At 46.3% G+C, this 23,170-nt stretch overlaps 1 protein-coding gene across 1 annotated transcript in view; it reads left to right on the forward strand.

Moving 5' to 3' along the window:
* Nucleotides 1-9,116, forward strand: part of ENTPD3 (ectonucleoside triphosphate diphosphohydrolase 3) — a 33,214-nt gene extending 24,098 nt beyond the window's left edge. The window contains exons 7-10 of the mRNA XM_065399267.1: nucleotides 488-763; nucleotides 868-978; nucleotides 5,191-5,328; nucleotides 8,883-9,116. Of these exons, the coding sequence (XP_065255339.1) occupies nucleotides 488-763; nucleotides 868-978; nucleotides 5,191-5,328; nucleotides 8,883-9,116 (759 nt within the window). The remainder of the gene's footprint in view (nucleotides 1-487; nucleotides 764-867; nucleotides 979-5,190; nucleotides 5,329-8,882) is intronic.
* The last annotated feature ends 14,054 nt before the right edge of the window (nucleotides 9,117-23,170 follow it).

Here is a 23,170-nt window from a genome sequence, read left to right on the forward strand (position 1 = left end):
AACAAGTCATTGTATGAAATTTCAATTTGTACTGACTTCGCTAGTGCATTTTACGTAGCCTGTTGTAAAACTAGGCAAATATCTAGATGAGTTGATGTACCCCCTGGAAGACCTCTGCGTATCCCCAGGGGTATATGTACCCCTGGTTGAGAACCACTGCCCTAGGAGTCAGGCTATTCAGCTGTTTTGTATAATGAGAATGGATCCATTGTTAAAACTTAACCTGTACGTCTACTTTGTTCCCTCTGCCAAGAAATAGTCTGCTAAGCAATTAAACTAGACATGTGAATCTTTGCTTTATTTCACAAGTGCATTCTGTGAGATAGGATTTGCTTTGTATGATAATGATCATTAGACCATACTATATTCAATACTCTTGTTATGGCAGAGAGGAGAAGGGGAGAATATAAACATATATGGTTAAAATACTATTAATTGAAATTAAAAGCTTTCCTGTTAAGACAAAAAAAATTACTGTTTCCCTCAGAATTCAAGAAACAAGACCAAGGTTGATAATCCATGCTATCCCCAGAACTATGAAACTGTTTTAACAATGAAAAGTTTGTATGGAAGCCTTTGCACGGTATCTCTAAGGCCAACAAATTACAACCCAGGCCAACTCATAAATTTCAGGGGAACTGGAGACCCAGCTCTGTGCCAAGAGAAGGTGTCCTTATTGTTTAACTTCACTGCTTGCAATGACAAGGGGGAAGACTGTTCATTCAATGGAGTCTATCAGCCAAAGCTTAAAGGGAAGTTTGTGGTAAGTCTGCAAGCACAGTGTTCCTTTTTGCAGCATTTCTTCCCTACCTCTGATTTATATAGGATCTTGAGAATAAAGTGCCTTTCATCTGGTTTTATTTATAGGCCTTTTCAGGATTCTACTATACAGCCAATGCTTTGAATTTAACAGGACGCTTTCCCCTAGCTGATTTTAATTCAAGTATGTGGTTTTTCTGCTCACGGAACTGGAGTCAGGTCAGTATGAATTTTCTGCATTTGGAAAGGGAAAAGATCAAGGAGCATGTCACATAGAACTATGGGAAACTGAACCACCTCTGTTCACAGGGATTCATGTGAATACATTTTTAAAAGGTTCATATGAATTCTTGCCTTCCTTTCCCATGAGTTTCAAGTTCACTCCAAACTATAAAATAATCCTAGGGTACTTAAACCATGGCCCAGGTTCATGAAACTTTTCCATGATCCTGGGTTGAGTTTCCTACTTGTAGTGAAACAAGGAACTAGGCACAATGCAAACGTTTTCTATTTCATTCTGTGAGTCTTGTGCACCTGTCATGTCACATCACAGCAAATGGAGCATATTTTTGCCAGAAAGAAACAAAGGGCTTGACTCTCATCTATACTCAGGATCCTTTATACTGTTCTGGCAACATAGAGAGGCCTTAAAGTGGGTAAGTGGTGTAAAAGAGCCTTACTGTAAATAAGAATCAGGCCCAGTTCTCCAGGAAAAACTCTTGTACTGAACTATCTAGATCTTTACAGTTATTTGTCTACAAATGAAGACATTTTCAGGAAGACCCTTTTTTGCTGAACTTGTATATTGAATGTCAGCTCAGTGGTTACGGAATCGATGATCACACACGACCAATTTACAACTTCAAGGTGAACGTTTTAATGCTACATCTACACGTGCAGCTGGTCATGTGATTCCCAGCTCGAGTAGACATACTCACACTAGCTCTCATCGAGCTAGCAGGCTAAAAGTGTAGTGTAGCCGCAGTAGCGTGGGCCGCGGTGAGCAGCGGCACGGGCTAGCTGCCCTGTGTTCAAACCCACTTGGATCCCATGGATATATACTCGGGGCAGCCAGTCCATGTACTCCAGGTGGCCAGTCCATGCTGCCACTTGCCACTGCCCATGCTACCAGTACTGCAGCTACTCTCTTTTTAGTGAATCACACCCCCAGCTCTAAGTATAGATGTAGCCTAATTGAAGCCTCTCCCTGGCACAAAACTACAATATTAGTTCTATACGGGGATTGGTCCTGCTTTGAGCAGGGGGTTGAACTAGATGATCTCCTGAGGTCCCTTCCAACCCTGATATTCTATGAAATAAGTACTACATAGAATGTGTTTCAGTATTTGCTTTTTAATTCGGTTGTGACAATCATGGTCCAGACACCCCAGGGGACAACAGAAGATTTAAACCACAAAAAATAAGCAGTTAAATCAACTGATTGTTGCCAGTGTTGTTGTACTACACAAATATATTGAGTAAGGTCTTTTATGAAAGCTTGTAGTGTTCTGAACTCGATGGTCATTCTGAGCTTTGTAGTGTGTGTGTGTGTGTGTGTGTGTGTGTGTGTGTGTGTGTATGCAATTATCATTGTAACTGTGGTGTAACTCCAGCCTCACCTCCGAACAGGGCAGGGAAGCAATCAGGTGAGAAGGGGCTACCTCCCTAACCAGAGGAGACCAGTTTTAAGAACCCATCTATTGGTCCAGCTCAGGAAAAAACTATGGTGGACCATTAGAGTTAATGGAAAGACATTTAGACAATTGGGGATTTCCCCCACTTTTTGCATATCTATAGCGACTGAAGGAAAAAAACCTGAAAGTCTTCTAAAATGGAAGGGGGTTGAAGTGAAAGGTGTCCAGAAACTGAGGGACAGTCACTTGGTGCGGGTGCTGTCCGTGAAATGCTGGATCTTTCCTCTGGCTAGGGGACATGCTGGAAAACTGTTCACAGGCAAAATAACTTTTATTAGAAAAGTGATTTTCTCTAATGTGAAAGTATAAAGCCTGAGGTTCTGTCTTTGTTTTTTTACTATGTAACTTATATATGTTTGCTCTCCCTTGCTATTTCATCTTTGAATCTGTGGCTTTTCTGTTAAACAAATCTTTCATTTATTTTTACCACAAGCAAACAACTGTATGCAAACTGGTATACAAACTGTGTATGTGTGCGGGGGGGGGGGGGGGGGGCGGAAGGGGGAGGGGAAGAGAGAGAGAGAGTGAGAGTGTGTGTCATAGTGAGCTGGTGTCTGGGGGGCTGGTTTCACACTTTTGGGATGATGAACCAAAGGGGAAAAGTCTGAGTGCCTGGTAGTTAAGAACTTGTGGAGGATGAATTTGGGGAAACCTGGGACTGAAAGTGCTGCTGGTGTCACCCTGCAAGGAGTAACCAGGCTGCTGAAAGCCAGGGTAAGACCTTGTGCGTGTGGGCTACTGGTGTCAGGGGTCTGAACCAAAGCTGCATGAGGGCACCAAACATTACAGGGAAGGCAGTGACAGAACCACTTGCTGGTCTGGGTTGGTCCCCAAATGTCACATAGGTGTCTGTTCTTTGTTGCTGGTAGTTGTAGGGAAGGAAAACTGACGCTTATTAGTGTACCTACCTATTGCAATGGAATCATTAGAAATTACTTATGTCCTTTATGGTTTGTAATATCCAAGAAGAGCCCTTGAGACAGGGAGAGCCTCAGTATTACAGGGTTTTTTTTTTGCTTGTTTGTTTTGAGGAGAGGAGAGAGAGTTTGCTTACTAAGAGCCATTATCTTGATGTAAGGATTCAATGCAATAAATCCAGAAACAACTAGACTTCTCTTTGTACTAAGTGTACTTTGTACACTTTGTACTTCATCCTACTCGAGATTAAGTCAATGGCAACATTTCCATTAACTCAGATGGGAGCAAGATTGGGCCTGGAGGCAGATTTATTCTTCATCGAGGTCACCAGGAGAATGAGCATAATTTAGAGTGGTCCTTAAATTTGAAACCTGCAGTAAAGCTATGCTGGGCCCCAAAGTGGCACTCTGCCATCTGTCATATTGCTATTTCAGACTGCAGTGCTCTGTGCTCTGTATTGCTTGGTATTTTTCCTCTGGTTTTAAAGTGGTTTTTTTTGGTGGTGGTGGTTTTTTTTGTTTTTTTTTTTAATGGGTTGCAGTGCTTGTTCCCTTCAGGTCACCTCACTGTCCTCATAGCCCCTCTGGCCCTCACCAGCACCCTTGTCACTGTTAAATGAAGTGGGGGATCATAACTCTTCATGCATAACTTTGTACTCAAACTGTTACCACACTGGATACCTTGAGAGAGCATCCCACTCCAAAATGATCACCAAAAAACACCCCACTGATATGCACAGTATTTGACTTACAGGACTTTTTGTCTCAAGCAGCCATACTTTCTCCGAACCTAGGGTGACCAGATGTCCCGATTTTATAGGGACAGTCCCAATTTTTGGGTCTTTTTCTTATATAGGCGCCTATTACCCCCCCTCCCCCCACCACCACCCTCATCCCGATTTTTCACATTTGCTGTCTGATCACCCTATCCAAACCTCTTGTCAAATCCGTACTTCTGTACTGCATCAGCATATCCTGCAGACGATATTCTGATTTTAGCTACATCCGTGTAAATCCAGAGTAACCTGAGTGACCTCAATGGCGTTATTTCAGATTTACACTGAGGTAGCTGAGTCCACAAACTGGCCCTGTGTTCTCTGCTAGCACTCCGAACTATAATTTTATGTCCTTATGATCTGATCACTTGTTGTCACACTTAGGATGACTGTGCAATCTTCTTGAAGACCTTGCCCCTGAAATTTATTACCACAATTTTAGATATGCTACAAGATCAGATAGAAAATGTAGACCGGGGTAGGCAACCTTTCAGAAGAGGTGTGCCAAGTCTTCATTTATTCACTCTGATTTAAGGTTTCACGTGCCAGTAATACATTTTAACGTTTTTAGAAGGTCTCTTTCTATAAGTCTATAATATAGAACTAAACTATTGTTGTATGTAAAGTAAATAAGATTTTTAAAATGTTTAAGAAGCTTCATTTAAAATTAAATTAAAATGCAGAGCCCCCCGGACCGGTGGCCAGGACCCGGGCAGTATGAGTGCCACTGAAAATCAGCTCGCGTGCCACCTTCGGCACGCGTGCCATAGGTTGCCTACCCCTGATGTAGACTAACAATTTCAATCTTTCATGCAATTTTTATTTTTAATTATTGTTTACAGTACAAAATACGTCAACAGCACAGTCACTTCCAATTAAATCACCATGTCTATTTGCTTACAATAATATTTTTCTTAGGATGCTTCTGAAAACAGCTGGTAAGCGCTAATTAGATTGGGAAGTGTACTTTATGCGAGTCCTTAGTTAAAAGAAATTTTTGGTATTTTAATTTACGTGTTGATCCTATTTATTTTTATTTGTCAGCTTCCATTTATGCTGCCTAAGTTTGAAGAAGCATATGCTAGATCCTACTGCTTTTCAGCAAACTACCTCTATTACCTGCTTGTACATGGATATAAATTTAACACGGAGACTTGGCCCCAGATACATTTCCAAAAAGAAGTGAGTATTAATTATTTTTTATTATTATTATAACATGAAGAAGAATTTGGAAAATGGCGACAGAAGGACATTTTACCTTGCAAATACATACTGATTGTGGGCAGCTTCTGTAGAAGATTTTTAGATATTTAAAGCTAAGTAAGAGCTGTGTCTTTAGCTCCAATGCCAACTCCTAATGATTCTGGTGGTGACAATATGATTCAGTGATCCTAGGTTCTTTAGACTATTAAAGAGATGAAAAAATTCTGCTCTCTATGCCTGTGCAAATCCACTGAAGTCACTTGGGCTGCACAGTGGTGTGTAATAAGATGGCAATATTTGCCTGAAACACCTTGCCACAACCAAGTGAGTTCTGTTGACTCACTGTGTGGGAGATAACTTGTTACCACCTGGATATAGGGGAGGTGGGACTGGCTATCTGGGGAGAGAAGATGTAAGGCATGATCTGAGCAGTCCTGAAGGAGGGACCGTATGAATAGCTAAGCCTAGTGGGGAGATGTTTTCAGATAATCTTTATCTTATTACTCTTCTTCATTAACAGCCAGACTCCAGGGTGGTGGGTGCGAGTTTGGACTTTACGTACTCTGTCTGTAGAGCAGTTTGAGAAAGATGTCTGCTCACAGGATGTAACTGAGCAGAGTTTGGCCCAATGTGTAATGATCTACCCAGATGGAATCCCACTGAAATCAACAGGACTCTCTACAGGTACCAGGATCTGCCCATAAAAATCAAATGGCAGGACTGGGGCCTAAATGAGGGCACTGAAAAGCAGGCCTCTACATTGTCTTGTTTCTTAGGGTTGCTGGGGTGATTGACTCGTAGGTTTTATTACTTTTAATGAAGTGTAGAGGACAGGACTGTAAACAAACTTTCTGCACCCACCGCCATTTAGATTCGGTGACAGTTACAGCAGTGTTTCCTCTGAGTAATTAGACTCAGCTATGCTGTGATCCCTTCCTTCCCACTACAAGTCTTAATTCTGCAACTTGTTTCAATCAGATTTGTAAACTCTTCAGGGAGCTTTCAAATGGGTTAGCACTGGCCCATTACAATATGAGGTAACACAAAATGAAGAGGAGTGCAGATACTGTACAATAAGAGTAATCCTCTCACTGCACTTCAGAACAAGACATCAAGAAATTCTGAGCAAGATTTTTCTAAATAGCAGAGCTCCATCATTTGAGCAAATCCATCAGTATACAGAAGGAAATAATTACACTGCCTTCCTTGCTTTACCATTTAGGGGCCAGCTACCAGAAGATCTCGAAGTGTTTGCAGTAGGTAAATTAACTCCTATGCAAAAGGCCAGCACGAGGGTTATTTTGAGGTCTTTAACCAGAACGTCTCTGTTGCATAAGCCTTGTATTGGTCCTCAGCACAAGGTTGAATTTCACTTATGATTGTTCCCCCCAGGCCAGCAGCACAGAAAGTACTGATCCAAGTATCAGGGGGTAGCCGTGTTAGTCTGTATCTACAAAAAGAACAAGGAGTCTGGTGGCACCTTAAAGACTAACAGATTTATTTGGGCATAAGCTTTCGTGGGTAAAAACCTCACTTCTTTGGATGCATAGAGTGAAAGTTACAGATGCAGGCATTATATACTGACACATGGAGAGCAGGGAGTTACTTCGCAAGTGGAGAACCAGTGTTGACAGGGCCAATTCAATCAGGGTGGATGTAGTCCACTCCCAATAATAGATGAGGAGGTGTCAATTCCAGGAGAGGAAAAGCTGCTTCTGTAATGAGCCAGCCACTCCCAGTCCCTATTCAAACCCAGATTAATGGTGTTAAATTTGCAAATGAATTTTAGTTCTGCTGTTTCTCTTTGAAGTCTGTTTCTGAAGTTTTTTTGTTCAATGATAGTGACTTTTAAATCTGTAATAGAATGACCAGGGAGATTGAAGTGTTCACTTACTGGCTTATGTATGTTACCATTCCTGATGTCCGATTTGTGTCCATTTATTCTTTTGCGGAGGGACTGTCCGGTTTGGCCAATGTACATGGCAGAGGGGCATTGCTGGCACATGATGGCATATATAACATTAGTGGATGTGCAGGTGAATGAGCCCTTGATGGTGTGGCTGATGTGGTTGGGTCCTCTGATGGTGTCGCCAGAGTAGATATGGGGACAGAGTAGGCAACCAGGTTTGCTACAGGGATTGGTTCCTGGGTTGGTGTTTCTGTGGTGTGGTGTGTAGTTGCTGGTGAGTATTTGCTTCAGGTTGGGGGGTTGTCTGTAAGCGAGGACTGGCCTGCCTCCCAAGGTCTGTGAGAGTGAAGGATCATTTTCCAGGATAGGTTGTAGATCGTGGATAATGCGCTGGAGAGGTTTTAGCTGGGGGCTGTATGTGATGGCCAGTGGTGTTCTGTTATTGTCCTTGTTGGGCCTGTCCTGTAGTAGGTGATTTCTGGGTACCCGTCTTGCTCTGTCAATCTGTTTCCTCACTTCCCCAGGTGGGTATTGTAGTTTTATGAATGCTTGATAAAGATCTTGTAGGTGTTTGTCTCATTCTGAGGGGTTGGAGCAAATTCGGTTGTGCAGATTGACAGAGCAAGACGGGTCAAAAAAGAAGGGGGTCAATGACTTTGCTGTAGCTCCTCGGTATTTATAATCAACAATATTGCACTAGAATGAGAGTCAATATTAATAATAAGAGTGACTGATTTGGGGCTTTCTCTTGGCCTTTTTTTGTGGGTGCCATTTTATAAGAGGCTGTCTTTTGAAAATTCAGAGTTAAAGGTGTGTGTGTGTGTGTGTGTGTGTGTGTGTTTAATTCGGGTATAAGTAGCCAAACACTAGGATGGCGAAAGTAGAGACCAGTTCTATGATTGTTATGCTTGCTGATATCTTAAATTGTACTTCACACTAAGATACTTATAGTGATTGGTCACACACACATACATTTTAAATAGGATAGATTAAGATAAAATAGATGAGATAGAACCATACTCTACTCATTCCCAGTATGGGAATCAATCTGATGTCTTTTTATCTCAATTGTTTAAGCCAAATGATATAGAAACTGAGATAGCAAAAAATCATGTGTAACTTTATTAATATTATATATTAATGGAGATATCCCATCTCCTAGAACTGGAAGGGACCTTGAAAGGTCATCGAGTCCAGCTCTCTGCCTTCACTAGCAGGACCAATTTTGATTTTGCCCCAGATACCTAAGTGGCCCCCTCAAGGATTGAACTCGCAACCCTGGGTTTAGCAGGCCAATGCTCAAACCACTGAACTATCCCCCCCCCCCCAAAGGCTCAGGCTGTGCATTGGCTGGGAATCAAACCCGAGCCTCCCGCATGGCAGGTAAGAATTCTACCACTGAACCACCAATGCTACTGCTTTTCAGGATTCCTCTTTCGTCCCTCTATGTAATGTTGAATGATTTAGGAAAGTACCTATTCTCTTAAAAATCCTTGCAAGCCTTTGCTAAGGCCTTGCCTCCAGTATTTTTAGAACAGTTGCCAGTGTCAGCTGTGCTGCAGCTTTTGGGTTCTCTGGCCTTTAGCAAAAAATTGATATGAATTTTTTCTTTTTCGCATTTCAGGTTGGTAACAGCAGTATAGCATGGTCTCTGGGTTACATGCTGAACCTCACCAACATGATCCCAGCAGAAAACCAGCTGATCCAGCTACCTGTGAACCCTTTTTTGTTTGCTGGTCTCCTCTTTTTCTTCACAGCCGTGGCATTGCTGTGTCTCATCTTTGTTGTTTACTTGTGTGTTGTATCACGCATGCGAAAGAATATCAATCATATGGACCACGTACTTGCTACAGAATGAACAGACTCAGTGACAACAAAAGACAAAAACTTGAAATGTTCTTTGAAGAACTGCCTTTTAGAAAACCAAGGGAGAAATAAATAAATATATTTATAAAAAAAAAAGGGAAAAAGGCCAGAAACACAAGTAGAGTGGAGAACAGAAATCAAGGAATTGGTATTTATAATGCATTGGATCTCTCAAGAGAGGTCTCAGAACTCATTGCTATAGACTTATGGTGTTATAGTGTAACAGGCAACTCGTCAGTAAACTGTTTTGTTTGTTAAGCATTTGGGGGGGGCGGGGGGGGAAGAACCACCATTCACTACAGGTTATTTTGGCATAAAAGTCTCCTTTAGACTTACCTGGTCAGTAGTTCCAAGATACAAGCAAGAGGACAAAACCATAGGCTAAAGGAAGATAGTGGCAATACTCATCTGTCAAACTGAAGCTAAAAGAAAAACTCATTTCTGAAACGGGTAAGGACATTGGCCACTATCTATGGGTTGTAACTGTGAGGTGCACTCAGAAGGAACAAAAAAACAATGATTTTCATTACCATGTAGAACATGACAGAAGATTTAGGCTACCATGTAAAGTTGATCACTAAATTATTGAACAACTCCCTTCTCATTTAGTTATTAATAAAAACCCAAGCCCATGATTGCATATTGCTATACATTTTGACATTCAGTATATCTGAGGCATTAGCAGCACCTCTGTAATAAAGGTTGCATCAAGATTTGTCCTGAAAGCAAGCCTGAACTCCCTCTGTTTTGTACTTTAATAATTAAACGGAGTCTCCAAGTGTGCCATACTGACTCTCCAGAGAGCAATTGAATTTTGTCATTTTTTACTAACTTTTACAAAAGAAACATTTAAAAGGGCTCCCTTACCAAAATGTTGACTGGTTGTCCATACACTTGTTTGGGTCCTAAACAACCACAGACTGTCCAGACTTCATATTCAGATAATATCTAAGCTATAGGCCCCTTCTGAAACATTAACACACCGAGTTATTCCTCTCATTCAGTGTTAACAGGATAGGGGGCTAGATTCTGTGGGAGAGACATGGCAATGGGGCATGGGCAGAGATGTGGGGTGTCTGGCAGGGTAAGCAAGTCTTTGGGGAAATGGGGTGGTGGATTTGCAGGGATGCATAGGCCTGGAAGAGAAGAGGCCTGTGTACAGAGGAATCAGGAATGTATGGATGGGGGCTGGAGTGGATCCCACTGTCTGAGGCAGCAATGCCGTGGGCAGTCCTTCAAGTGCCAGTGCCTCAACACAGACACTCAGCTCCTTCAACACTGCTGTTCAGCTATCTGGGGTGCCAAGCAGCAACCAGATGTCTGCACTGAGACATCATCTCATCAAGAGCTTCCCAATGTGCAGGTGCTTTGGTGCTCCAGGGAGCTGACCTCTGAAAACCCAGCACCGGTTCCCTCTGACCCAGGCCTCCAACCAAAACACTTTCTGCACACCCAAAATGATCCACCTGACCTCTCCTCATCCCTACTCATTCTAGCCCCCTACCTACTCCTTTACCTTCCCATCCCCTCAGTGCTGCCCACCACCCTAGACGCAGTGAGGGGAGGCAGGAGTGAAGATGTCAGAAAGGCAGGGGGTCTATAGGACAGGTGAACAGGGCACAGGTAGCAAAACTGTGCCCTGGTATTGAGGCAACAGTGTATTGACTGCTGTCCTAGTGCTGCAGCTATGCACTGGAGAGCTGAGGCAGCTGTGCTGTAGGACCCTGCAAGCCCAATGCCTCAACACCAAGCCACTTGGCTCCTCTACCCCAGGCTTCATATACAACTCCACCCCTCCAAGACAGGCCTCCGACCTAAAAACTGGCAAAACCTCCCCATGCATCCTCAGGTGCCCTCAGCTCACCCCACATTCCCATTAACTCCCCTTCTGGTTCCATGTGCTCATCATACAACAGCACCATGTGGAGCCATGGAGGGAGGATGAGTGAGAAGAGGGGGGAGGGGGGTGAGCAGCCAGAGCATGAAAGAGAAATCATGTTTGCACTGCATGGGGCCTAGAGTGGGAGCTGTAGAAGAGAAAGGTGCAGCTCCTCCCACATATCTATGAGTCACTGTAGTCCCATGCCCTGGCTGGATCTTGCTCCCCTAAAGACACCAGCTGGAACACATCCTCACTGCAATGTATTGCCCCCATACTCCCAGCAGTGACGAGTTCTTCAGCAAGCTCTACGTGAGGGGGTCGGTGGGTAACTTTCTCACCCCTTGCTCATATTTTCAATTTTCTCCTTTATTTCTAAGGTTTTATTTACACACTTCAAATTAAATCCTGTTAAAAACCTGCCTGATGAGTTTAAAGGGATTTTAGCATCTTTTTATTGAAATAAAAGGGTCCAAATATTTTCTTGATTAAAAAGAGACAAACTAAGAGCACATTTTCTCTGGTTCCTTGACCAATGCCTATTTCTTGGTCATGGCAGATAACATTAGCAGGATAGAAACATCAAGATGTTTGAAATTATCTTCCAAAGAGATGGAAAATTGGCAAGTTGAAGTGATCTTGTGAACTACTGGGAATTGGGGCTCAGGACCCCAAAAGCTTGGTTTCTCAGTGCCAGGTCTTCAGGAGATATCCCTCAAGTGGTTAAAAACTGAGTAGCAGAGATAAGCCCAGTGATTTTCAAAGGCACAAATGGTTATTAAGCCCCTAACTCCTATTGACTTTCTGTGCAAGTTAGGTGCCTGCCATTTGTATTTTTGAAAATCATCCCCCACATCACATAATTCAGCATTAGAGACCCACTTTGAATTCACAAATTTTGCGAGGGGTCAGAGCTGTGGTTTTGATACAACTTTCATTTTTTAAGAATGGTTATATTTTGAATCAGATTCCAAGCCCCCTTAAAGTTCAGGCACATTTACACCTAGGGCTTTGTTTCAGGTTCACCTCTTGACTCCAAATGTACAGGCCAAAGAGGAAAAAATGAAACAAATACATTTCCAACCTACAAGGATGCTGACCAGAGAAAGGGAGAGTAGAAAAAGAGCCGCCTGAGACAGAAAGACTTTCACAGAAAGCAACACCTGTCTGGGAGAAGTACTTAAAAACTAGCTGCATAGGAGAAACACATGAGAAATGAAATGGAGATGTCAATGCAAGTGATTTCAATTCATTGCGGATTCATTCTTGAAGTTGAAAAGGTGCCTAGAACTAGACAGGACAAAGCTCTAGCATGCAATACAGAGAATAACCCTACACGGATAGGTGTGACGGGGTTTATATACCCTGTACTAGCATGGAAGGGGCTAAGGAGCTGCTGTGGGCTGGAATGGCCCCACTCCTATGTGCCTGCAAATCATGCCAGGACTGGAGGAGGCGTTAAAAGGAAGGGAACCCAGACTTGGGCAACCCTGGGAAGGGAGCAGACTGTTGATCTGTTCCAGCCCTGAAGAGAGGGCTGACAACCTGCAGAGGAGGGTGCAGTACTCCTGAGCAGAAGGGGAAAGAGGCCTGATACTTTACACTGGAACTCCAGTGGATAGAGATACTAGTCCAAGGGCCCCTCTGAAATAAGAGAGGTCCATACCCTGTAGGGAGCTACAGACAGCTTTTTCTTTTCTTCTATTTGACCCCATTCACTGACTGCAGACTGTCTTGTTGTTTTGCCTGGGACCCCAAGGGGGGCTGAGACTTCAGAGGCCTTGGCCGGAGGGTTGAGCACTGGACCATAAGAAAGATGCCCTGCAACACCCGCTAAGATGGGGGATAATTGAATCTGCGTGTGTTCCGCATGTAGCGTCTAGGAGGGGTGCCCTACCACAGACAGACAGTAGGGGAATGAACCATGATTCTTCTATCTCTAATTTTTAAAGAATTAGGGGAAGAGGGTAAAATCAGCAACAAAATTGAACCTGAAAGTCATGCTGAAAATTCCCCGGTTGGGAAATGGCCTATGATGACATCTAGTAAGATGGTCCCATGCTAATGGGTGGCACCCATGCTTACTTCATCAGTACTTTTGAATATTTTTTTTCTTTTGGGAAGTAACAGGAGGGAAAGTTAACACACACAGCCACCTTCTCAGCTAAGTTTACAAAGGACTGAGGTAAGGCTAATTTTTAAAAAAAATCTGAATAACGGGGAATAATTAACTCTTTCTGTGCTTTACATCCACACATCCAATGGCATCCCATTATTTGTAATGGCACAATAATAGTATGTATAGTATAGTCAAAGGCCCCTGCTGATACTGCTTCAATGGCTATAAATTGCACCCCTATAACATGGGTCACCTAAGTGGCTATTCATATCTCGTGTCTTTGATACAGAGTTAAATCCCATTTCAAATACTGAATTTTAACAGGCCATAACCCAAGTTTGGTATTCTTCTGAGTGTTAGCAATTCATGAACTCAATAGTAAGCACTATAGTCCTCTGTCAAGGAAGGTGTAAATACAGATGTGTGGAACTTACATTTATCCAAATTAGGTGCAGCCCTCAATTTCCTACCAAGTTGTGAAGACACCCACTGGTGCTGTCAAGTTTGAGCATCTCCGATCTAAAGGTGAAAGTGTGATTAAAAGACCGAGCCTTTCTTAGGAAAACTCCTACATTCTCCTTATCTCAGGGGTGGGCAAACTTTTTGGCCGGAGGGCCACATCTGGGTATGGAAATTGTATGGTGGGCCATGAATGTGCACAAAATTTGGAGTTGGGGTGCGGGAGGGGGTGAGGGCTCCAGCTGGAGGTGCGGGCTCGGGTGGGGCCAGAAATAAGGAGTTCAGGGTGCGGGAGCGCTCCGGGCTGGGGTGTGGGGGGGGGGGGGGAGGGCTCTGGGGTGGGGCTAGGGATGAGGAGTTGGGGGTGCAGGAGGGTGCTTCGGACTGGGACTGAGGGGTTCAGAGGGCGGGAGGGGGATCAGGGCTGGGGCAGGGGGCTGGGGTGCAGCAGGAGGTCAGGAGTGCAGGCTCCAGGCGGCACTTACCTCAAGCAGCTCCCAGAAGCAGTGGCTTGTCCCCTATCTGGCTCCTACGCGGAGGGGCAGCCAGGCGGCTCTGCGCGCTGCCCTGGCCGCAGGCGCCGCACCACTGCAGCTCCCATTGGTTCCCGGTCAATGGGAGCTGCGGGGGTGGTGCTACCGTGCGGAGCCCCTTGGCTGCTTCTACGCATAGGAGCCAGAGGGGGGACATGCCACTGCTTCTGGGAGCCGCGCGGAGTGGGGCAAGCCCCAGACCCCACTCCCCAGCGGGAGCTCGAGCGCCGGATTAAAATGTCTGGAGGGCCGGATATGCCCCGGGCCATAGTTTGCCCACCCCTGCCTTATCTTCTGATTTGTCAAGTATGTAATGAGCAACAGATGAAAAAAGTTGATCATTATTATCAGTCCATTACAGAATGGAAGAAATCCAGAATTGCTGATGTGACCTTACACCTGTTTACAAAAACAATACTATGAATTTTGGGTAGGGTTTTCAAAAGAACCTGAGGGAGTTAAATGCTCACCGACCCTTTGTGAACTGTTCCTTGGGTGCTAGCCTACAACACTCACACTGAATAATAAAGCACTCATTTACTTTTTAAAACATCTTCTAAATCAAAATAATATAAAACACCACATAAACTAAATTTCAGATACATTTGAACTATTTCATTACACCACTTACAGGGACAGAAAATCAAGGGTTTCACAAGGCCCTTGTTCTCTGTGTCATACTCAGAATACTCCTCTCATTAGCAAAACCATTTTGCTAATGTTTAGATGAGTAAAAATCTTCCAAAATCTGAACCACATCACTATCAGTATCTTGATGTATATACAATAAAGCCAGCCCTATGAGTTGACTTTCACATAAAGAGCTTTTTAGCCATGTCTTGACTGTCTGCAATACCCTTATATGTTTTCCAAAGCAATACTGATTGGCATGGTGGCCAAACAGAGAGAGAGCAATGTTGAGATCAGGATAGGATGCTGGGGTCAGCTCTTGAAGAGTACTGAGAATGCTGTTTGGCTGTTCATCCCTTGGAATGTCTATCCATTTTTCATGCCATCTTTGTAGTTCTGCTTTAAAATTATCAAGGTTAGAAAGGTCCACTTTGTATGTATCATACAGAGCCATCACCATATCTTTAGTCTCTAATATATGCAGTTTATCTGGCACAAGGAACTGAGCAAGAAAACATGAAGAACAGTCTATCACTTGCTTCTGAAGCTCTGAAATTACATGATCCCGGAATGGAATGAATACATTCTTCCTGTCATATTCTCTAAGGTCTGTGGCACCCATGTTATCATAATGCATTTTTCTGCCACGTGTGGGTGGAAGTGACACTTCAACAGAAACAGCATCAGCCAAACACTTCACTTCAGCATACAGGGAAGCAAATTTTGGGTTGTCATCCTCTAACAATCTCCTGAGTGTATTAAGAATAATATTTGCTTCATCCAATACATAAATTACATCTACAGTACAATGCTGTATATATACATGCAGAGATTTTGTACACAAAAGTATGTTTTCAACGCACACCATAGTAATCAGAAAGTCAAATTTAGTGATGGAATATAACAATCTCTCAGCACCACCATCATTATCAACTATTTTCTCTAAGGATATGTCTACACTACGGGATTAATCCGAATTTATATAATTCGAATTTAGGAAACCGATTTTATAAATTCGAATGTATTCGGCCACACTAGGCACATTAATTCGGTGGTGTGCGTCCAAGCTACCGTACTAGCATCGATTTCCAGAGCGTTGCATTGTGGGTAGCTTTCCCATAGCTATCCCATAGTTCCCGCAGTCTCCACCCCCCTTGGAATTCTGGGTTGAGACCCCAGTGCATGATGGGGCAAAAAACATTGTCGCAGGTGGTTCTGGGTACAGCCTCCCCCTCCCTCCCTGAAAGCAACGGCAGACAACCATTTCGCGCCTTTTTTCCTGAGTGAACTCTGCAGACTCCATACCGCAGCAAGCATGGATCCCACTCAGCTCCAGAACGCAGTCATGAACATTGTAAACACCTCGCGCGTTCTCGTGGAGTTTATGCTTACCCAGGACCAGAAAAAAGAGGCGAGGAGGAGGAGGCGGCGACTGCAGCGCAGCGACAAGCGTGATGAGGACATGGACATGGACCGTGAATTCTCTCAGACCGCGGGCCCCGGTGCTTTGGAGATTATGATGTTAATGGGCCAGGTTATAGGCTTGGAACGCCGATTCTGGGCCCGGGAAACAAGCACAGACTGGTGGGACCGCATAGTGTTGCAGGTGTGGGACGATTCCCAGTGGCTGAGAAACTTTCGCATGCGTAAGGGCACTTTCATGGAACTTTGTGACTTGCTTTCCCCTGCCCTGAAGCGCCAGAATACCAAGATGAGAGCAGCCCTCACAGTTGAGAAGCGAGTGGCGATAGCCCTGTGGAAGCTTGCAACGCCAGACAGCTACCGGTCAGTCGGTAATCAATTTGGAGTGGGCAAATCTACTGTGGGGGCTGCTGTGATGCAAGTAGCCAAAGCAATCACGGAGGTGCTGCTACGAAAGGTAGTGACTCTGGGAAATGTGCAGGTCATAGTGGATGGCTATGCTGCAATGGGATTCCCTAACTGTGGTGGGGCGATAGATGGAACCCATATTCCTATCTTGGCACCGGAGCACCAGGGTACCCACTACATAAACCGCAAGGGGTACTTTTCAATGGTGCTGCAAGCACTTGTGGATCACAAGGGACGTTTCACCAACATCCATGTGGGCTGGCCGGGAAGGGTTCATGACGCTCGCGTCTTCAGGAACACCAATCTGTTTAAACGGCTGCAGCAAGGGACTTACTTTCCGGACCAGAAAATAACCGTTGGGGATGTTGAAATGCCAATTGTTATTCTTGGGGACCCAGCCTACCCCTTAATGCCATGGCTCATGAAGCCATACACAGGCAGCCTGGACAGGAGTCAGGAGTTGTTCAACTACAGGCTGAGCAAGTGCAGAATGGTGGTAGAATGTGCATTTGGCCGTTTAAAAGGTCGCTGGCGATCCTTACTGACTCGCTCAGACCTCAGCCAAACCAATATCCCCATTGTTATTACTGCTTGCTGTGTGCTCCACAATCTCTGTGAGAGCAAGGGGGAGACCTTTATGGCAGGGTGGGAGGCTGAGGCAAATCGCCTGGCTGCTGATTACGCGCAGCCAGACACCAGGGCGATTAGAAGAGCACACCAGGAAGCGCTGCGCATTAGGGAAGCTTTGAAAACCAGTTTCATGACTGGCCAGGCTACAGTGTGAAATTTCTGTTTGTTTATCCTTCATGAAAACCCGCCCCCTTTATTGACTCATTCTCTGTAAGGAACCCACCCTCCCCCTTCCCCCAGCTTGCTTTCAAAGGAAATAAAGTCGCTATTGTTTAAAAATCATTTATTCTTTATTAATTGATTATAAAAAGAGGGAGAGAACCTGAGTGGGGTTTGGGAGGAGGATCAGCGGGAAGGAAAAGCCCACTAAAAAAAGGTTAAAAAAATGGCAGCCTTTTGCTTGGGCTGTCCACTGGGGTGGAATGGGAGGGTGTACGGAGCCTCCCCCCCGTGTTCTTACACGTCTGGGTGAGGAGGCTATGGAACATGGTGAGGAGGTAGGGGGGTTATACAGGGGCTGTAGCGGCACTCTGTTCTCCAGCAGCCGTTCCTGAAGCTCCACCAGACGCCGGAGCATGTCTGTTTGCTCACGCAGCAGCCCCAGCGTTGCATCCTGCCTCCTCTGATCTTCCTGACACCACCTCTCATCTCGAGCGTCTCTCCTCTCCTCACGTTGGTCCCTTCTGTCCTCACGTTGGTCCCTCATGTCCTCACGTTGGTCCCTCCTGTCCTCACGTTCACTGGCTTCTTTCCTATACTTGCAAACCGTGTCCTTCCACTCATTCAGATGAGCTCTTTCACTCCTGGTGGATTGCATGATTTCTGCAAACATCTCGTCTCGCGTCTTCTTTTTCCGACGCCTTATCTGGGATAGCCTTCGGGAAGGAGGAGGGAGGCTTGAAACATTTGCAGCTGCTGGAGGGAGTGAAAAAAGGAGAGAATTTTTTTAAAAGATACATTTTTCAGAACAATGCTTATACTCTTTCACGGTGACAAATACTATTCACATTACATAGCACATGTGATTTCTGTGCAAGGTCGCATTTTGCCTCTTAATATTGAGTGCCTGTGGCTTTGCTGCTAGAGATCACAGACGCAGGTCCGGGCAACAGAATTCAGCTTGCATGCTCCCATGGTAAGCCACTGTCTTTAGGCTTCTGCGCCCTGCTTTCCCACATACCAAGCAAAGCCCGTTGTGCTGCAGTTTTCCTGTTAACCTTCAGCAGCAGAAAACAAGCTAACACCCCCCCACCATCCAATTGTCTGGGATGAGTGCTTTATCCCTCCCCTCACCGTGTGGCTGGTATCAGGGAAGATCCCTGCAGGAACCAAACTAACACCCCCCCCAACCCGCCATGAATTCTCTGGGATGAGTGCTTTATCCCTCCCCCCACCGCGTGGCTGGTATCAGGGAAGATCCCTGCAGGAACCAAACTAACACCCCCCCCAACCCGCCATGAATTCTCTGGGATGAGTGCTTTATCCCTCCCCCCACCGCGTGGCTGGTATCAGGGAAGATCCCTGCTAGCAAAACGCGAAAAGCTCTGGGCCAATCCTCCCCCCCCCCTTTGCACTTGGCTAAATGCAGGGAAGGATTTCTTTTCAGCCACAGGCAAACAGCCCAGTAGGAACGGCCACCTCTGTCCCCTTAATTAAATTCCCGTATTTCAACCAGGTTACCCTAAGCGATATCACTCTCCTGAGGATTACACAGCAAGATAAAGAACGGATGTTGCTTGAATGCCAGCAAACACCAGGACCATACGCTGCCAGGCTTTGTCATGCAATGATACCAGATTACTTGCTACTAGCATGGCGTGGTCAAGTGTCCTACCATGGAGGACGGAATAAGGCTGCACTGCCCAGAAACCTTGTGGCAAGGCTTTTGGAGTACCTCCAGGAGAGCTGCATGGAGATGTCCCTGGAGGATTTCCGCTCCATCCCCAGACATGTTAACAGACTTTTCCAGTAGCTGTACTGGCTGCGAATGCATCCCAAGTGCTCAGGGCAAATTAATCATTAAAAATGCTTGCTTTTAAACCATGTTTTATATTTTAAAAGGTAAACTCACCTGAGGTCCCTTCCATGGGGTCATGGTCTTGGGTACTGGCTTGGGAGGCTTGGGAGGGTACTTCAGTCAGGGTGAGAAACAGATCCTGGCTGTTGGGGAGAACGGAGAGCTGGGTGCTCTCTGCCAGCTCGTCCTCCTCTTCCCCTTCTGCGGAATCATCAGGTGTATCTGATGAGATTATCCCCATCTCGGAATCCACAGTCAGAGGTGGGGTAGTGGTGGCGGCCCCCCCTAGAAATGCATTTAGCTCGGCGTAGAAGCGGCATGTCCGCGGCTCTGACCCGGAGCGACCGTTTGCCTCCTTTGCTTTTTGATAGGCTTGTCTGAGCTCCTTGACTTTCACGCGGCACTGATCTGAGTCCCTATTGTGGCCTCTCTCCATCATGCCCTTGGAAATTTTTTCAAAAGTTTTGGCATTTCGTCTTTTTGAACGAAGTTCTGCTAGCACTGAATCCTCTCCCCATACAGCGATCAAATCCAGTACCTCCTGTACGGTCCATGCTGGTGCTCTTTTTCGATTATCAGCCTGCATGGTTACCTGTGCTGATGAGCTCTCTGTGGTCACCTGTGCTCTCCACGCTGTGCAAACAGGAAATGAAATTCAAATGTTCCCGGGGCTTTTCCTGTCCACCTGGCCAGCGCATCCGAGTTCAGATTGCTGTCCAGAGCGGTCACAATGGTGCACTGTGGGATAGCTCCTGGAGGCCAATAACATCGAATTGTGGCCACACTAACCTTAATTCGGATTGACAATACCGATTTTGACGCTACTCCGCTCGTCGAGGAGGAGTACAGGGCTCTTTAATTCGAATTAAATGGCTTCGTTGTGTGGACGGGTCCAGCGTTAATTCGATTTAAAGCAGCTAAATCCGAATTAAAGTCGTAGTGTAGACCAGGCCTAAGTAACCAACAACCACAACAGACTCTGTTTTGAAGCTAGTGTATCCATCTGACTCATCCATTGTGTGTTGCAATCCAAAGGCACGCCCTCCATAATTTGATCCTCTTCTTCCTCCCAGGGTTTATTCAACAAGCCTGTGAGCTCCTGCAGCTCTGTAGGCTGAATGCTAGCAGGGCCGGCTCCAGGCACCAGCCGACCAAGCACGTGCTTGGGGCGGCACCTTGTAAGGGGTGGCCAATCTTGGGGTGGCGGGGCGGCCCTCGGGTTTTTTTGTTTGTTTGTTTGTTTTGTTTCGGCGGGGCGGTGCTTGGGGTTTTGTTTTGTTTTTGGTTCGGTGGGTCGGCGCTCGGGGGGGGTTGTTTTTGTTTCAGTGGGGCGGCGCTCGGGGGGTTTGTTACGGCGGGGCGGCGCTCTTTTTTTGTTGTTGCTTGGGGCGGCAAAAAAGTTCGAGCCGGCCCTGAATGCTAGGATATTTTACCACAGCTTTCAGCGTGGTTATGATTTTTGAGAAAGTGTCAAAACAGTTAGTCACTTGTTGCACTGCACAAGACTGAACAATTGCTGTTCTTGCAGGCTGAGTACATGGCTGCTGGAAGGATTTCACAAATTCTTGCCTTCTGACCACTTATATTGCTCACCATCTTACAGTTGTAGCCCCTCAAGCAGTTCCTTCTGTAACCTCAAGAGGCTCTGTAAGGCTTTGTGTTGTATCAAAGACTTCTATAAAATCAATGAAGCCTTCATGGAGTTCTACTTGCCCATCATTCATTTCAAATTGCCCCAAATTTCATGGTGCCCTAGACATCTGCATGCTGCATACGCGGCAGCACCAGCCCCAGCGACCAGCCCTATCCCTTGGCCAGCCCCCCCTGCAAGGGGCAGGGCCGTCCCTAGGGGGAGCGTGGGGCCCTGGACAATTCCCTCTGCCCTGCCTCTTACCCTTCCCCCCTGCTCCGCCCCCAGACCGCCCCCATTTCACCTCTTCCCCCAGTGACCCCGCACTCACCGGCAGTGGCGGGAAGCGGAGCAACCAGGCCCCAGCCCACTCTACTCCGCCAGCTCCCAGCCGTGGCACTCTGCTTCTGGCCACCGGTGAGTGCAGGGAAAGGATCGCCCCCCGCACTCACCGGTGGCGGGAAGCAGAGAGACGTGGCCCCAGCCATGTCACTTGGGTTGGGGAAAGGACTGCCCCCGGCTCTCACCGGTGGCGGGAAGCGGAGCGCCGCGGCTGGGAGTTGGCGGAGCGGTCTGGGGCCGGGCTACTCTGCTTCCTGCTGCTGCCGCTGTGTGTGTGTGGGGGGGATCCTTTCCCCCAAGCCCTCTCCCCCGAGCAACACGGCTGGGGCTGGGACGAGGAAAGCGGATCGGGCTGCTCCCAGCCCCCCGCTAATCCCTCGGGCCACTGTGGCCCTGTGGGGCCCCCAAAAGTGGACCCCCCACAGTTCCTGCCTCCCAGACCCTGGGGTGGGGGGAGACCTGGGGCTCCACACATCCCCCCCGTGGGGGGGCTGCATAGGGCACCCAAATGGCTAGGGATGGCCCTGAGTGGATGTAACATACAGCCAGTGATGTAACATACAGCCATGTTTTCTTTTGCTGGACAAGCACTAGCTGCATCAGCGATTAAACTGAAAAATGGTCCTGCTTTTAACTCTCTCAATAATCTTTCTCCGTATATGGACTCCTACCAACTTTATGAGCTCATTTTGCGTTTGTTCTGATATGTCCACTGTACTATAGGGTCTATAACTAAGGCCTGGTCTACACTATGAGTTTAGGTCGAATTTAGCAGCGTTAAATCGAATTAAGCCTGGACACGTCCACATGACGAAGCCCTTTTTTTCGACTTAAAGGGCCCTTTAAACCGGTTTCTTTACTCCACCTCCGACGAGGGGATTAGCGCTAAAATCGGCCTTTGCGGGTCGGATTTGGGGTAGTGTGGACGGAATTCGACGTTATTGGCCTCCGGGAGCTATGCCACAGTGCTTCATTGTGACCGCTCTGGACAGCACTCTCAACTCAGATGCACTGACCAGGTAGACAGGAAAAGCCCCGCGAACTTTTGAATTTCATTTCCTGTTTGCCCAGCGTGGAGAGCACAGGTGACCACGCAGAGCTCATCAGCACAGGTAACCATGATGGAGTCCCAGGATCGCAAAAGAGCTCCAGCATGGACAGAACGGGAGGTACGGGATCTGCTCGCCATATGGGGAGACGAATCAGTGCTAGCTGAACTCCGTAGCAGTAAACGAAATGGCAAAATATTAGAAAAAGTCTTAAAGGCCATGAAGGACAGAGGCCATAACAGGGACGCACAGCAGTGCCGCGTGAAAATTAAGGAGCTAAGGCAAGCCTACCACAAAGCCAGAGAGGCAAACTGAAGATCCGGGGCAGAGCCGCAAACATGCCGCTTCTACGCGGAGCTGCATGCCATGCTAGGGGGTGCAGCCACCACTACCCCAACCGTGTGCTTTGACTCCATCAATGGAGAATCACGCAACAGGGAAGTGGGTTCAGGGTACGAGGAAGATGATGATGAAGACAATGAAGATAGCTCACAGCAAGGAAGCGGAGAAACCGGTTTCCCCAACAGCCAGGATATGTTTATCACCCTGGATCTGGAACCAGTAACCCCCGAACTCACCCAAGGCGTGCTCCCAGACCCTGAGGGCACACAAGGGACCTCTGGTGAGTGTACCTTTGTAAATATTACACATGGTTTAAAAGCAAGCATGTTTAATGATTAATGATTAATTTGCCCTGGCAATCGCGGCCAGTACAGCTACTGGAAAAGTCTGTTAACGTGTATGGGGATGGAGCGGAAATCCTCCAGGGACATCTCCAGAAAGCTCTCCTTCATGTACTCCCAAAGCCTTTGCAAAAGGTTTCTGGGGAGGGCTGCCTTATCCCGTCCGCCATGGTAGGACACTTTACCACGCCAGGCCAGTACCACGTAGTCTGGAATCATTGCATAACAAAGCATGGCAGCGTATG

This window comes from Emys orbicularis, chromosome 2, assembly GCF_028017835.1.
Source record: "Emys orbicularis isolate rEmyOrb1 chromosome 2, rEmyOrb1.hap1, whole genome shotgun sequence".
Lineage (NCBI taxonomy): Eukaryota > Metazoa > Chordata > Testudines > Emydidae > Emys > Emys orbicularis.